The sequence below is a fragment of the Podarcis filfolensis genome (assembly GCF_964270895.1).
Source record: "Podarcis filfolensis genome assembly, chromosome: 6".
NCBI classification, from domain to species: Eukaryota; Metazoa; Chordata; class Lepidosauria; order Squamata; family Lacertidae; genus Podarcis; species Podarcis filfolensis.
Window position 1 is genome coordinate 78,023,729 of NC_139609.1, and position 17,845 is coordinate 78,041,573.

Genomic DNA, 17,845 nt, shown 5'->3' on the forward strand with positions numbered 1-17,845 from the left:
TAACTTTTCGCTCTGAAATTTCTTCAAGTTTCTAGGGTGGAATCTGCACACATGTTAAAAACGCTTTTTTTATAATCGTTTTGAAAAATGCATTGAATTTGCTATAGGTCACAGTTGCCATCTAGTGTCGCAATTGTATATTGCACATTACAACACATTCAAAACGCTTCATTTGCAGCTGTATAGCTGAGTCCTAGATCTCATTGTTGGTGAGAAAAACTTGACAAGGTGTGGCCAGCATTTTGCTCGCGTATCTCTCCATTCTGTGTTATGGAAGTGCCCACTTTCCCTTGCCGAAACCAAAAGCACAACCCTGATGCCTCCAGGCTTCATGCATTGCATCCCCTACCAACCCAATCCTTACCAAACGACTTGCAACAAATGTCGCCTTGTATCTTCGCTTCCTTAGCAGAGAGCTCTTGTTCAGCAACGTTCCATAGCTACTGATCATACTGTTCGAATTGCATTGGTTTTTGAAACACCTTTACCCTCTTCAAAGGGTTCTTTAAAATATTTCTTTTGTACTTCTGCAAACTCCAGAATTCCCTCAGCATGCTGACACCTTCCTCTTGATTCCCAGGGTTTCTGTTTGGGATCCATTCTTTTGGCACTGACCGCTTGAATTCCCTATTATTTGAAAAAAGATACCTTGCAAGTTGCTTTTATAAAACTGGGTGCCTCTTTTCTTCCCATAACTTACCCTTTTTGCAGGTCTGACGTTTGCCGGTTGCTCAGTCTGAGGATGTCTATTATAGAGCACAGGATACAAACTACATAAAGTTGAATTAGCAAATTTAGTTGCCACCCCCCAACCTGCAGTGCTGGAAATAACCCAAGGCACCTGTTTCAGCTAAGCTAAAATCTTTCCATTAACTTCAACGTAGGCTATGATGAGCCCTCATTTTGTATATTTCAGATACCCAATTGACTTGCATGGAAGCTTGATTACAGCAAAGATGGGTAAAGCTCTGGCATGAATTAAACATAACTAAGAACTGAAAATACATGTAATATTCCCACGTTAGTGTGATTAGCAAAACAGAGTATCTTTCATTTATGTTGTCAGTTGCTCCGATAAAAATGCCAAAGCTATCAGCAAGCCTTCTGTTTATAGCATTTTGCTGATCTCCATACCATATCTATGCAAACCGTAAGTGGGAGCTATACTTGAGCCGTGTATCAGCAATCCTGGATCTCCGCCTTGCAATTCCAAATGATGCCTCACCTGCGTGTATCTCATGGAGACAGCTGCCTTCAAAAGCACCAGGATGGGTAGAACATATTACATCAAACAGAACATTACCTGCAGGTCCTGAAATATTATCTACATGTCATGGAATGCAAAAAAATAATAATAATGGGATGCCAGACACGGTAGGTAGGTAAAACTGCAGCTAACCTACACACGTTAAAAAACACAAATCGGGAGTTTTGGGTTAAATAAAGTAAAAAGTGAAGCAAACAATTTAATACTGAGAACTATGGGCTGGCTGACTTATCAGTACAGTGGTACCTCGGGTTACAGACGCTTCAGGTTACAGACTCCGCTAACCCAGAGATAGTACCTCGGGTTAAGAACTTTGCTTCAGGATGAGAACAGAAATCGCACGGGGGGCCACTAGGGGGCGCATCGGAAGATGGCTGACAATAACAACTCTCCGACCCACACGAGGTAATTTGGAGGCTATGATGGGAGTAATTAGCCTCCCTACCCCCCCCCAGGATGGTGGGGGGGACTGCCCTTGCCTGCTGTGCCCTATACCACCCCCGAATTTGTGGGGATGGGGGCACTAGGCACAAAGCCCTCCTGTGGGATTCCGGCGCTCCTGGACGCCGTCCCTGATCCACGCCACTAGCTGCAAGAACTTCAAAAGAAATAATTTGGATGAAGGAATGCACATATTTCAAGGAAGGAGGGGGAGTAAAGACTGCTAACAGAAGAGATCTCTGATAAAACAAGACAAGAATAAAACATGAGAAGATACGCCAAGACATGGTATGGCAAATGACTGATCGGGGAGGGGGAAAAACTTTCCTTTCTTTCCTTATGTGATTAAACAAGAATCCCCTCCTCTCACGAGTCAGAAATGTCGTTTTAAGGACTTAAGCTGTGGATTTAAGGCTGTGTGGAGATAAACTTCCGAACCAAAGCATGTTTTAAGAAGAGCGTGGAATGTATAAGAGCTTTGGAATGATGCAGTTAAAAATCCTGTCGCCATATTGGGAAGTTCTGTCGGAGGTCTTGAGTCTGGGAGGAGAAAGAGAGAAATAGAGCTGTTTATATATTGTGGGTGAAACTCCTCAGAGGGACTTAAGAGCGACAGTTTTGCGAGATTAATGATGGAAAGAGCGATGTTATCTATGAAGATGATGATATATGGAAACCATCTCGATTTGAGGATTGGAAGAACGGAAAAATTCACACAGGATTATTATTGGTGTTTATCGGCTTAAGGAGACTATCAGAAGAGATCATAAAGAAAAAAGAGAAAATATATGAACAAGATGTGATGTGGAAACAGCAAGATAAGACTGGATAGAATTATGAACTCTGTTTGGACTGATTTGGATTGATTTGGACATTAACGCAGTAGCAAGAAGATGATCAGAATCCCCCTTCGGATCTTGAAATATGGGTCCCCCTAACAAAATTTAAAATTCGGCTTTGTAATTCGGAATTTATGTGATGTGATTTAATTTGATTTGATTGGCCGGTTAATAAAAATTATTTTTTTAAAAAAAGAGAACAGAAATCGCACGGCGGCAGCGGGAGGCCCCATTAGCTAAAGTGGTGCTTCAGGTTAAGAACAGTTTCAGGTTAAGAACAGACCTCCAGAACGAATTAAGTTCTTAACCCGAGGTACCACTGTAGTTGCTACAGAGATGCCAGCAGACCCAACAATGTTAACAAACAGAGAACTTCTGAATGTACTCACTGCCTCAACCAACATCACTTGGCTTCAGCAAATAAAGGCTCCATAACTGCCACCTTGGAAACAACAGAATCACATTTTTATTGGAGCAACTGATGATGCTGGAAGCCGAAATGTTTTGCAGCATGGGGAAAAAAATAGTCTGTTTTGTTCATCACTGAAATGTATGTGCTGTTTTAATGATTAATTGAATAAGGCGGCAGAACAATTGCTTGGATGTTGAAATAGAGAGAAGAAAGTCATTGCTGCCGGAGAGGGAGGGGGGATGTAAGGAAAGTGTTAATCTGATATATGAACAGGAAGAAATTGGACATTGTGGTTCTTAGAGAGAAATGATGGGGATCTAGGCAGTTATTCAGTACTGATCTGCCCTGTGATAATAAATGTACTGCGATAGGGAACGTGTATTATTCACAGTTTATCTTTTAAGGAAAATAAAAAAAAACCTTATTCTTGACCCCGTGTCAGTCTAAGCAATCACCTTTCCCACAAGGTCCCACCAGTGTACTAAGTCCTTCTGCTCAGTCCCTCAGCACTTGCGCTACAGAGTTCCATGGGAGTCCCACCATGTCCCCTATTTTTATAGGTGCCTCACTGACTGCCTACTCATTTCACAGCCTAGTTCTAAGTGTTGGCACTTACCTTTAAAATCGCTGCTGGCTTGGGATCCAAATACCTAATGGAGCGCCCATCTGCGTACTGTCCTGCCCACATTCTGAGGGCCACTGTTGATGCCCTTCTCAGAGCGTCTCTTCCATCAGAAGTGAGATTCATGCCAACTAGAGTGGCAGTGAGGTATAATAATAATAATAATAATAATAATAATAATAATAATAATAATTTATTATTTCTACCCCACCCATTTGGCTGGGTTTCCCAGCCTCTCTGGGCGGCTTTCAACAGAACCTTAAAATAAAACTTCAAACATTAAAAACTTCCCTAAAGAGGGCTGCCTTCAGATGTCTTCTAAAAGTCAGACAGTTGTCTATTTCCTTGACATCTGGTGGGAGGGCGTTCCACAGGGCGGGCGCCACTACCGAGAAGGCCCTCTGCCTGGTTCCCTGTAACCTCACTTCTCACAGTGAGTGAACCACCAGAAGGCCCTTGGAGCTGGATCTCAGTGTCCAGGCAGAACGATGCGGGTGGAGATGCTCCTTCAGGTATATTGGGCCGAGGCAGTACTGGGCAGCCTTTTGAAGGTCCCAAGCCAGTAGCGGACAGAGCAGAGACAGAAGTGAGATGAACAATGAGTGGAACATGTTGCCTTTGTATAGGATGTTAATAGCCAACAAACATCCATCAGTACTATGTATCCAGGCAAGAGTTATTATCAGAGTTCAAGGGCACATTCTATCCCGACAATAACAGTCAAGGAGGATGTGAAGCAAGGCCAGTGAGGGGTGTGTCCTGGGGGAAGGGGTGTGTCTTAGGGGAAGGGGTGTGACCTGGGCAGAGTCCCAGGGCATGAAAGAGAAGACTGCAGTTCTGCATTTGGCCTTGGGTTTAAGGTTCCCCACCCTGAAACAGAGAGAGGGCTTTTTCAGCTCCAGCTGTGGAACATCTTCCCAAGAAGGCTTACCTGGCACCAATACACCAGGCTAAATCTGTCTTGCTGCAGAAGGCATTTTACATATTTTTGCTTTTCTTTGTTGTCGTTTTTGTTTTGCTGCTCATCAGCCATGGTTTTGTGCACTGTATTGTCACCTGGCTGTTGTGTGTAATTATTGCACGCCACCCTGGAATCTATTCTGATAGTTTCTTCTATATTCTGAATAGTTTAAAAAAGCAGTTGGAGGAAGAGTCACACCCCACCAGCAGTTACCTTCAATGCATTGAAGGGAACATTTGGGTGACACATCAGCTGAGGTTACAACGGCCCATTAAGGCAGCAGTCTTAAGGTCTTCTTTTTTGGTGATCACTTGGAGCCGAGTAAGATTGTCTTCCATAAACACGGTTTTAACAATGAGTCCGTAAGTGACTGTGGAGGCCAATTCTGGACCCACACATCCTTCCACAGTGGGGACATTGGTTCCCAGGCGAGAGTTGATCACGGTGTGGATTTGCCAAGCGTGCCTTCCTCTTAGCAAGTTTCTCCCTTGTGTTCTGAGTTCGAGTCCTATGGAAACACACTGCGTGGGAATCAAAGGGATCACTGTCAAAGTTTAATACGATGGTGATGTTAGTCACATTTCCCAAGCATTTGTGATCATTTCTAAAGATCCGAAGGTGGAGGTAAATAAAGCCTCGTCTTTAAGAAGCCAGAGCAAGCTTTTAGCACCCCTCTGACTGTTTGTTTCATAAGAAGATGCATCAGGATCTGTACTCCAACGGAGACACGAATGGGCTCATTACTTATCAGGAGTTTCAAGCATAGAAGCCATTGCAAATGGATCCTAATTTAATCCACTGTCTGTACCATCTGCATGCATATTGTACAGACTGTCACTGTTTCCACACACACTGACAATGAGGGACAGGAAGCCCAATTCAGTCCAGCTAAGACTTCAACATGAGCCTACTTAATTCTCACTTCTTGAAACAAGATGTGAACCAAAACACGGCCATCCGTCAAAATTCATGTTTCTCTTAATGTTGTGATACAGTTGTGCAAACAAATATTTTGCAAAATAAATAAATAAAGTGTAGAAAAATGCGCATATTAGGGGGGGAAATATGCATATGTGAAAGTGCACCTTGCTTGCAAAAATGTTGTTTGTTAGGCAAAATTGCAAAGACAAATGTGTGTATTAGGTGAAATTCGCACTAAGCTGATGGTGATCTTTCTGCGAGGAGCTTGTAAGAAAATCCATAATCACATCTGATGCAAAAACAGAGGACTGAAGTTAATATAGGAAAAATGAGAAACAGAGAGAAACTGTAATTGACATATTTGCTCCACCCTACTGATAACTGCCTGCTTTCAGCAGCCTAATGAGCATCTCCAAGACTAAAAATTGCACAGGGCTTTTAAAGGTGAACAGAAGCAGGGCCGCTACTGTCTTCTGCATTCTGTGTTATTAGCATTTCACAACAAAGAACTTTGACAAACAGAAATGGCATCAAGTCACCAAAGTTAGATCTGTGCAGCAGATTTTCTGCCTGTGCGGTGCACACCTGCTGTGCATTTGACCTTCAAAACAGCCTCCACAGCCCCCACCGTTCACACGCCTCAGCATAGGAGAAGAAGGCACAGACAATGGCAGTCTAAAGCTGGTCTGTGGTGCAACATCTCCCCTGCTGCAAAAGAGGCTGCTCAGCGTGCCGTCGTTCGCTTGGCTTCAGCTAGAGCCAGGAGTGCCATGGTAGCAATATGACTTACTGTAGGCAATCAGCAGTGCCACATGATGCTCACTAATTACAGTTTTGGAATGGAAAACAACTTTGGAAATATGATTTTTTTTCTCCACTTCTCCCTAAAATAATGATTATTGAAAAGTATGCCCTTTTCTAAACCTACTCACTGCCATAGTTTTCCCTGGTGTTGACACCATGTTACCTGGAGATTCCAGAGAAAAAAACCTGGGACCTTCCAACTGCCAAGAAGATGCTCTTTTGGTGAAAGAGCACCCCCATCATTCAGCCCAGACACTGAGATCCAGCTCTGAGGGCCTTCTGGCAGTTCCCTCATTATGAGGTTACAGGGAACCAAGCAGAGGGCCTTCTCAGTAGTTGCGCCCACCCTGTGGAAAGCCCTCACATCAGATGTCAAGGAAATGAAACAACTATCTTACTTTTAGAAGACATCTGAAGGCAGCCCTGTGTAGGAAAGTCTTTAATGTTCAATGTTTTACTGTGTTCAGTGTTTTAATTTGTTGGAAGCTGCCCAGAGTAGCTGGGGAAATCCAGTCATATGGGTGGCATATAAATAATAATTTATTATTACTATTATTAAGTGGGTCTTCTATGTAATCCAACACTTCATTCCTAGTCCAACCATGGGGCCACACTGGCTTTTGACAAATGAGGCCTCAGTGGCCACAGATTTCCTTTTAAAAAGTTGGGAGATACTCATGTCTGAAAAGAGCCACTGTCACGCAGTGCGGATATTACTGAGATGTATGGGCCAATGCTCTGATTTGGTATAAGGGAGTTTCCTACATTTCATGAAGCTCAGTACAGTAGTTGACTTGGACCGCTATGTCACAACCTAACCTACCTCACAGGGCAATGGTGAGGGGAAAAATGGAGGTGAGGAGAGAATGGTATATATCAGTCAGTGTAGACAATATTGAATTAATTGGACTACTGGAGGAAAGGCAGGATAGAAACGTCATGAACCATAGGTAAGCAATGGGGTGTCCTCCAGATATTTTGGACTACAATACCTCTCATCACTGGCCATTGACTATGCTGGCTACAGCTGTATTCCACAAACATCTGGCAAGCACTACGTTGGCTACAAATGCAATAAACCAATAAACAGTAGCAACTGTGAAACGTGCTTCATTTTACACCTGGAACGCAGATCGGTCAATTTACATTTCACGGCGATAGAGTCAATAAATGGTACAAATTGGAGTACTTTCCCCCAAAGCACATCAAGCCACCACAGTTGCAAATATTTACAATTTACAGGTGTGCACCAGGGAGACCTTTTATCCAATGCTGGTATAACTGCCTGCGTAGAAAAAAATAAGAACGGACAGCAACTCACCCATACAGCGACACAGCACGACACACCCAGCAGTGCAGGACCAAAATATATGCTTATTCCGAAGGAAATATACTGCAGGGAAACTAAAACAGCTGACAAATCAGCTGCAACAATGAGGATAGCAGCCAGGTGAAATCTTAAGGGAATGTCTTTACTACTGCTGAGTGATTTAAGCCTTTTTTAAAAAAAGAAGTCTTGTGATAAAGGAGCTACCCTGGTGCTGCCATATGGGTCATTAACCTTGTAGCTTGAGATTTATTATAAATGACACATGCTACGGTGGTCGTGCATCAAGGTCACGTGGCCCAAATTGATTGCACCCTGACAGACCTTTCTCCCTGATCACACCAAAGCCATGCAGGGAAGGACCACAATAAAGTAATAAGAGAGAGCGGGGTTTTTTTAATGCAGAAGGCTTTACCACTGACATCCCCAATTGAAATGGCTTCTCTGGTATAGAAGGACAGGAAAGACGTCTCTGCCAAAAACAATGGAGAGCCACTGCCGGTCAGAATAGACGGCACTGAGCAAAATAGACACAATTTGCTTAATGTAAGAAACATTCTTGGGATAAAGTGAGTTACAGTAACTTGGATATTCTACTAGCTCTTTCTGAAGTCTTCATGGTAACCATTGTGGGGCCTAAATGCTCAGTGAAAGCTGCTGCTGCTGCAGGTAACAACCAAGCGTCACACACTGCAAGTATTAGCTTTATTTTGGCATTCGCTCCCATGTGATTACACTCGTGTGAAGGGGAGAGTGGGGCCATATATGTTGGCCACATTCTCTCAATCACATCCCTATTGGTCTGGCCCTCCCCTGCAAGGGGAGGTTGGAAGAGGAGGACCTGCTTCCCCCTTCAGACCATTCCCTCCAACGTGTGGACAGCAGTGGGGCCAGGCCAACGGGGAGGGTTGGGGTACACAAACACTGCCCTCAGTCTCCCCTGACACAATTGTAATTGCACGTTGGGCGCAATTATGAGACGCATACGTCACAGGAAATTCCATTGCACCACAACAATCTTTACGGAACGCCTAATGATCCAAAATGCTGACTAAGGTTGACCAGAAGTTAACATTAAAGCACAAAACAAACTGGTTGGCCTTGTATAAATATTACGTACAAATGGCAAGAGGGAAGCATCAGGCCTGTGGCATGCTGTTCACACATTCTTGGAACTACTTGAGTAGGTGGCTGCCATTACCAAAGCTGGTATTGTGTGATGCGTTTATTTGGAAGGTTTACTCCTCCTTGCTGATGATGGGTAGCCATTGAGATCTTCTTGTTCTGTGATGTTGTGCTCAGAACTGTCATGGGAATAGTCTTTCATGGTGCTGTAGAAGACAGGAGCGTTGTACTGAGTGGCAATCTCTGTCCTCTTCCCCCCACATTTGCATAGCTTCTTGAAGGCAGCTCTAAACTTCTGAGACATCACATTGTAAATGATGGGGTTGATGGCGCTGTTCAGGTAGATGCAGAGCCTACAGAAGAGGACGAACCAGATGTTCAGGTAAGGAGGGTCCATGAAGGAGTTGACCACCACCAAGGTGCGGTACGGCATCCAAAGGAGGGCAAAGAGGATCACCACCACCGCTAGCATCTTCGTCACCTTGGAGGTTGCAAGCAGAAAAACAAAGTGAGTGAGTTTACATCTTTGTCAATAAGATTTGCTTAATAATCTGTGGTGGAAGGAAGAGGAGAGAATTCACTGCCAAGTCATCTAATAGAAAGTTCAGAATATGGCACAGATTACATTTTAGTTTAGGATGCCTAAACTAACCCTGAACACTCTTAAATGGATGGAAAGTTCTAGACTTCTCCAGCCAATCACCGTAACTGGTGTATTTTCCAAGTGGTGCTAGTTTTTAATGAAATCTTACCAGCTCTGTCTCTTTAGATAGTCCTATAATGAGTCCCTTAAAAAGCAGAGACATCACCTTGCCAACAAAGGTCCGTATAGTAAAAGCCATGGTTTTCCCAGTAGTGATGTATGGAAGTGAGAGCTGGACCATAAAGAAGGCTGATCGCCGAAGAATTGATGCTTGTGAATTATGGTGCTGGAGGAGACTATTGAGAGTCCCATGGACTGCAAGAAGATCAAACCTATCCATTCTTAAGGAAATCAGCCCTGAGTGCTCACTGGAAGGACAGATCGTGAAGCTGAGGCTCCAATACTTTGGCCACCTCATGAGAAGAGAAGACTCCCTGGAAAAGACCCTGATGTTGGGAAAGATGGAGGGCACAAGGAGAAGGGGAACGACAGAGGACAAGATGGTTGGATAGTGTTCTCGAAGCTACGAACATGAGTCTGACCAAACTGTGTGAGGCAGTGGAAGACAGGAGTGCCTGGTGTGCTCTGGTCCATGGGGTCACGAAGAGTCGGACATGACTAAACAACAACAACAACAACAACAACAATGAGTCCCAGTTAATTTTGGGTATTGCCTTCTACCTTGTCATTTGCTGTCACTCTGTTCATTTTCTATTAGTGTTACAAAGTTTATTTCTTTTCTGAGATTTCTTCTTTGACAATTGGAATAAGCAACATAAAATCTTTCTTCAGTCACTACAATGGAGGTTTCCAGAGCACTGAGCATTCATGCTGATTTGTCTACGGGGAGATCAGGCAACGATGGCTCTTAAAACCAAACTTCATCCTGATTTGTTTGCTGGGAGGCCGGATGCTGCTGCATCAAGCAACTGTCACCCCACCCTTTCCACTGCACTTCCCTTATCACAAAAAGTTCAATTTGGAGGGAAGTGGGCTTGCTATGCAACAGCTCTAAATCAAATTTATTTGTGCGCCCTTAATTTGCTAGTATGTGATTTGATCCTACCTGAGAATAGCAACAATCTGGAAGTGCCCCATAAGATAACTTACCATCAACTGATCAAAGACAGGTAAAGTCCATCAGCCCAAACCTATGTAGAGTTAGGGGCATTTAAGCCCACTCATTTTAATGGGCTCAGGTATGGTTGACTATGTAGCATTGAGCTACATATGCACAATGCCAAGAGCTTACCTTGAGACAAGAATCATTAGCATTCAGCACCAGTAAATAGTAAATCAGGATTAAATGAGAATATAACATGGGGTGGCATTTTGCCCAGGATGATGTTGTGTGAACACTGCTCAAAATTTGCATGCAGCAACAGCACCAAGGCAATGATGAACTGCCACATGGAAGCGTCCACTGTTTCCACAGATGATGGAAGGGAATTTGAACCACCATCCGTCTTGTAAAACACAAGCAGAGCATTTTCCTGAGCACATTTTTCCCTTTAGAGAAGGTTGGGAACTGGGGATGAAGGCCAGCAGAAGTCAACATTCATTTTGGGCAAATGCAATTTTGAAAACTCTTATCTCCCTCCTCTCTGCCCAATAGAAATAGAAAGGGCTCTGGTGGTAGCAGTGTAAACAAGGATGCTTGTTTGCCTTAACTTTGAAGGTGCCGTAATTTCTCTCCTCCAGTTTTTCTCTATAGTTTTTGAATGTTTTTCCATTCTGTGGAAGCCTTGTAGAATCAAATAGATCTACCGGTGGTTAGTATTAAGCATTCCCAGACACAAGCATGAATTCTAGATCTGGCCTGACAAAAGAACCTCTCCACCCTTCTTCTTTCTTCAATATACAGTGTGGCTAATGAATGCACATATCAAGACTGTAACAGTAGCCTGAGAACAATGAAGTGCTGTGAGTTAAGATGTACACTACTGTTCATCTCAGCTGCGCATTCGACTCCCCCTTTCTTCTTAATGCATTCCCCTAGTATTGAAAGTTGATAATCATTGTAATCTTTACAAAGAGCTGTTCAGGGGATGGTTGATTATCCTCCCCCTCAGCATGTAATTCATTGAATTCAAAGGGGTGCACTCCCCCTTTTAGGAAGAAAAAAATGCTATATGCGTGCTGAAAGGACATACACTCTTAAACATAAAAGGGGAGTTAATACATTTGCCAGAAAACCAACTTTTGTGCTGTAACTTGAAACACAATTACTAGGGATTAAGCTCCATTGAACTCAGTGAGAGTCACTTCAATGAAAACATGAAAAAGAAGACTAGGCTGCTTGTCTTATTTCAAGCTCATATTCCCTTTCTGTCATGCTTGCTCTGCGGTTTAAGGCTGGAGGCAAGGAGCTGCTTAGTGCCCTTCAGGAGACATATGGTAGCTCAAAGATGGTAAGCTTAATAAAGATGTCGCACTTGAGAGCCTGGAGCAAGAAAATGACTTTCTAACAGACCTCTATGGCCAGCTATTATGTAGACAAGAGAATGAAGGGACAAGGACATTTTTTTTCCACTGTGGAGGACTGCACTGTGAGTCGTAGTTATATTACAGCTAAGTACAAAGCAGACCTGCCATTTGGGAACTGCATGTCAAAACTTCAGTGATGGAGAATTAAGCATGAAAGGATAGAATATAACAGTAGATAGAGAAAGGACATCATTCGGATCCTAGCTCAGTCAGAGATCCAACCTTTGGCTGGGTATCATGTCTTAGCTTTGGTAATGTGTCAGCCTCAGATAAGGGGCAGAAAGGCCTCAGGTTTGAATCAACGACTCCTCTGAAAACAAAAATGAGAGGTGCGAGGGAGGCTGCTCTTGCCTCACCTGTCAGAAAACAGGGGAAAGAAGTTTCCTCTCAAGGCATTAGATCCCAACTGACCTAAAATATAACACTTTCTAAGAACAACAACAAATCATGTGCAATATATACAGCCCTCGTTTGCATGTCACAGTAAGACATAAACAATGGCTTTTTGTAAATGAGCAGATAGCCTCTGCCTTGCTCTTCCCCTAGCATGGTTGGAAGCAACAAGCCATGAAGTTTGGCTTGTTGTGATGTGCAAACACTGGATCATGGGTTGTTTCCCTCACATATGCCATGATCGATAAACCAACAAATGGCTTCATGTTGTTCCAGGGGAGAAACAAACCATGATCTTGCACTCACATGTGACAACAAGCTGGTTGCTCCCACTTGAGCTAGGAGATGAGCAAAGTGGGATATGGGAACACAGGAGATGCCAGGAGTTGAACTTCAGCGTACAACCCATGTGCTCTGCCACTGAGCCACAGTCCTTCTCTTGATCGTGAATAAGCAGAGTGACATGCTAATGTCCACATGCAAATGTGGCTGTAATGCAATTCACCCAAATCCACAGCATTATGTGATTGCATAACATTCAACGAATGCATTTTAAGTTAATGTAGCATAAGCTTACAGGCTAAGATATTGAATGCATGAAATGTCATCTCAGATGTTTGTGATTACCACTGTTGGAGGCTGGGAGACGTAAGATGACTTGCTGGTGAAGATGGTTTCTCAGTTACCAGAAAAGATGCAGGTGACAGTCTGGCTATTGCAACTAACAATGGCAATGATGGTGAAGCTTGGATGCCAAGGATGTTTTGATGGTGAAAGAGAAAAAAAGAGAGAAATAATGAGTGCACACAAACATAATAGAAACAATTAACTGGAGTGAAAAATTGATCACAACTGAGATGAAACCTCATTATAGAACATTAGCAGTCAGCATTTTGAAAAGAGGACAATGCTGTTGTGAACATGTAGTCGGGATGAAATCAGGCGAGATAGCATGTGCCATGAGCCAAGAAGTTCTTGGTTCAACTCTGATCTTTGCCAAGAGCTCATTCACTGGAAGATGGAAATCTACCTTGTACCAAATAAGATCTAGCTCAGTATACCCTACACAGATGAGCTGTGGCTCTCCAGGAAGATTCAGGCAAGTCTTTCCCAGAGATGCTGGAGATGCTGAAAACTGGACATGGGACTCCCTGAGTGCAAGGCAGATGCTCTGCGGCTCAGTCTTTGTTGCTGTTAAAAGTTGACCCAGCACATCAGCCATATACGGTAGCCCACCAAGGTCCCATTGCGTTGCGCAAATGTAAATTCCTTGCACTGATAGGGCACTTTAGTTGGGAACTGCCCAGGATGCTGTATGAGACTGGTCATTGGTCGGATCCAGAAGGGCTCTTTTTATGTTCTTAATCCAAATTGAACTCTGATTTTATCATGTGTGGGGTGAGCGGATTTTGTACTATTTTGAAGTAGGGCTAAATCACAAAATTAAGTGCCACCTTCAAATATCTAAAGGGCTGCCACATAGAAGGTGGAGCAAGCTTGTTTTCTCCTTCTCTGGAGGGTAGGACATGAACCAATGGCTTCATGTTACAAGAAAGGAGTTTCCGACTGAACATCAGAAAGAAATTTCTGACAGCAAGGGCTGTCAGTAAGACAGTGGAACAGTCTCCCTCAGGAGGTTGTGGACTCTCCTTCCTTGGAGGTTTTTAAACAGAGATTGGATGGCCATCTGTCATGTATGATTTTTAAAACATCTCTCTCTCTCTCTCTCTCTCTCTCTCTCTCTCTCTCTCTCTCTCTCTCTCTCATCCTGGCCACTTCCATGTTGAAATAAAACTAACCCCAAAGGCCCCTGGCCTAGAATATGGTTCTGTTCTAGTCTGAGGCCCTTCACACATTTCCTGCTAAAAATCACCCCCCACCCCGGCAATATTGACAGAAAACTAGTTCAGGGTCTACAATGTAGCCTTTAGTTTGGCTCTTCAAACACACAGGAAGACAGAGAATGAATCAAAAGTGCTACCGCATGTGAGAATTTGGGGATTCTGTTTCTCAAGCTGCATTCATCAGTGAGAAAGATTCTTTTCTGGCCTTTTCATCGTTTGAAGGAAGTAGGCACACACCCATCAGCCTTCCTTTGAAATAGCTTTGTGGAAAAATAAACACCACACCTCTGAACATCGAGAAAACTTCCTTGTAAATATCTGCAAAGTCTACAACAGTTTCCTCACTGAGCCGGAAACTATTTGCTATTTTGTCATATTGGCAAAACAGAGTTTCATTGGGTTGCTTTCTGCTGACTCGAGAGGTTTTCATTTCTATGTAAATGCCAAGAGGTTGAATTTTGAGCAAAATGGCATAGCAATACTGAATGAAATTTGCTGAAAGAGGCAGCAATCATATTGTGCCTTTAGGGCGGACCTTAAAGGCTGTTTGAATAGATTCCTCAACTTTCAATATCCTCATGGAATTCAAAATAGAACGAAATCAGCTCAACCAGCTCAAGTCAGGTAACAGCTTTTAAGAGAGCTGAAAGCAACAAATAATTGTTTTTGCTCCATTACCATCTCTAGTCAAACAGTGTTTCCTTGCCCCCCTTTCAAAAACCCTTTTAAAACTTTTAACTTCAGTTTTTGAAAAGAATGCAGAAACCTGTTTGCCAGAGGTGACAGAGAAATGAGAATAGACACTAAGAGTGCACACTTTTGAACCAACGGGGGTAGAAGACTGGTGGGGAACAGTCCAAAAGTGTTTACTGGCTTATCTACCTGAAGTAGCGCCTCCACCCCCATTGTTCAGCCCGGACACTGAGATCCAGCTCCGAGGGCCTTCTAGGAGTTCCCGCATTATGAGGTTACAGGGAACCAGGCAGAGGGCCTTCTTGGTAGTGGTGCCTGCCCTGTGGAACACCCTCCCACCAAATGTCAAGGAAATAAACAACTACAGTCATACCTCATGTTACGTTTGCTTCATGTTACGTTCTTTCAGGTTACGTCCCGCAGCGACCTGGAAGTACCGGAAAGGGTTACTTCTGGGTTTTGCCGCACGCGCATGAGCAGAAGCACAAAATGACATCATGTGCATGTGCAGAAGCGGCAAATCACAACCCACGCTTGCGCAGACGCGCTGCTGTGGGTTGCGTTCTTTTCATGTTGCAAATGGGCCTCCGGAACGGATCCCGTTCGCAACCAGAGGTACCACTGTCCCTGACTTTTAGAAGACATCTGAAGGCAGCCCTGTTTAGGGAAGTTTTTAATGTTTGATGTTTTATTGTGTTTTTAATATCCTGTTGGAAGCTGCCCAGAGTGGCTGGGGAGGTCCCGCCAGATGGGTGGGGTATAAGTAATAAATTATTATTATTATTAAATTATTATTCCCTTCCCCACCAGCTAGTGGAGGATAATGCCTGAATAACTGCCCTGAGATGGTATATAAATTCAAACAACAACAAAAACAAGCAGAGCACCTCCTGCCTGATCTTAATTGGTGGGTAAAGCAATATTGGGGAAGGCACTCCTGCAAAATGGCAGTTTACTATATTCCTGTGATATAATTAGTACCTGTCTGAGAGAGCACCAAGGGCTGGAACAGATGTGATGGAAGCACTTGCCGTGAAGTGCGCTCCATCATGTATAAAAGCATTTACTGTATGAGCAAGACCATTCCTGTATAAAGGTAGTACAAGCAATTGAGTACACTCTGTGGGCATGCTTCACCTGTTTGCTAGCTCTGCGTTGTGAATGGGTCAGCTCACAAAGGGGGGATTTTTAATATACGATGAGGCACATCTGAAATCACTATGCATTCAGGCACTTGCCCTGTGGCTGCTGCCATAACTGCTTAGGGGGAAGGGCTGTGGCTCATTGGTAGAGCATCTGCTTTGCATGCAGAAGGTCCCTTAGGGTCAGACTCTGGCATCTCCAGGTAGGGCTGGGACAGAGACCTTTCTGAAATCGTGGAGACAACGCTGAGCTAGAGGGACCAATGGTTTGACTTGGTGAAATGCATCTCCCTATGTTCTTAGGTTTTGGCCATAACGTTGCAAAGAAAGGAAAGCATATAAAACCCAAAAGTCAAACTCTGGATAAGATGAGATGTGGACTGCATAAACATCTACCCACACACACACTGTGAAAATCTACTGGTATGCACGTACCCTAAAATACAATCAGTGCATCTAATCTACATTAGCAAATGCTAATCTACATTAGCAAACACAGCATGAGATTCTTTTCTTCTGTGACCCCCCCAGCCCATCAGTGAAATAAATGCCCTGTAAGATCACGACTGAATTCCTTCTAATAAAATGATGTGAGTTTTGGAGTACAGCCCGCTGGTGACAGGGGTGCTGTTTTTTCCATTTGACTTCAGTGTCCTTTAGATTATTCAATTACATCCAGCCGTACTTCAATTAGAAAAAAACAAAGTAGACCAATATTGCCAAAGTACATATATAAGCAGTTGCTCTAATCATGGCAAAATATTAGCCTCTAAAGGCAATGTTGCTCATTGCTTGAGGGCAAACTCGGTTTTGCTATCAGATCAGATAGTTTCAGCTCCAACAACTGTATGGTATAGACTAGTGAAAACAGCCTGCGAAACATGTTATCAGCTGCATCACTTCAAATATGGATGTTGTGACTATGTGTATTTCTTGCTAGTTTAGCTGGAGAAGGTGACATTGCTGTGGATGGCTGCTCCCATACAACCCTAATGGTATAACCATTTTGTTGGGAAAAATTGAAAGAGGAATGAATATTGCAAATACACGAATACTTACCAGATAGAAGGCAAGATTGGGGGGTGGGATGGAGAGGGTATCACGATTATGTTTAGTTGTCTAGTTGTATTTGGTTATACATCTATGAAAACCAATTAAAACTGCTTTTTTTTTAAAGTCAATTTGCATGATGTCTCCATTTACAGACACAATTGTGACTTTCACACCGTGACTGGGTCCACCTGTCACATTAAACCACAGTTTAAAAACAAACTATGGCTTTGCAAGGGATCAGGAATCAGATTCCTCTTCATCAAGAGACAGAGCTGAAGATTCTAAACCAAAAGGGGAAAGACACACAAAGCCAGCGCCAGAAGCAAGGCTAACAGAGGAGCCTATGGGCCTCAGATTGTGGCACTGCCATACTCATGCGTGGACTCCATTGAAGAAGCTCCAGTGAGCCCAGAGGCTCCTCACTCCATTACAGAAGATTCCCTTTTAATTAAAGAAGCAGCTTCCAGTGTGGGCGGGGCTAAACATTAGGATGCAGCTCCTCCTCCTATGATATAGGGCTCAGTTTGAGATTATTTTTGGGTGAAGCAACACCAGAGCTCCATGTTCCTGGAGCCCTGCCCCATAACCTTCCCTTGCACCTAGCAGCGGCCTTGCCTTACCACACAGCAATTTCATGTGAGTGCAAAATACACTGCTGAATGGTTCTCACTATACTCTTCCCCCCTTCCTGTTTGAACCCAGGCATGTGGTGGTTTATTTGGATAGACAGGAATGACAAGCTCAGGTTCAAGTGCCATGACAAGTTAGACTGGCATAACAGTTGTGGGGCAGCTGGGAGCAGAGTGGATCAGAGTGGAGCAAAGACTTTTCAGCAGCACGCACCAGCATGATGCAAGCTCCATAGCTTGGT

General features: G+C 43.5%; 1 protein-coding gene across 1 annotated transcript in view; it reads right to left on the reverse strand.

Moving 5' to 3' along the window:
- Positions 1 to 6,916: 6,916 nt before the first annotated feature.
- The window catches only part of LOC310764641 (thyrotropin-releasing hormone receptor-like), a 29,480-nt gene continuing 18,551 nt past the window's right edge, over positions 6,917 to 17,845 (reverse strand). The window contains exon 3 of the mRNA XM_083618988.1: positions 6,917 to 9,200. Within this exon, the coding sequence (XP_083475114.1) occupies positions 8,820 to 9,200 (381 nt within the window). The 3' untranslated portion in view covers positions 6,917 to 8,819. The remainder of the gene's footprint in view (positions 9,201 to 17,845) is intronic.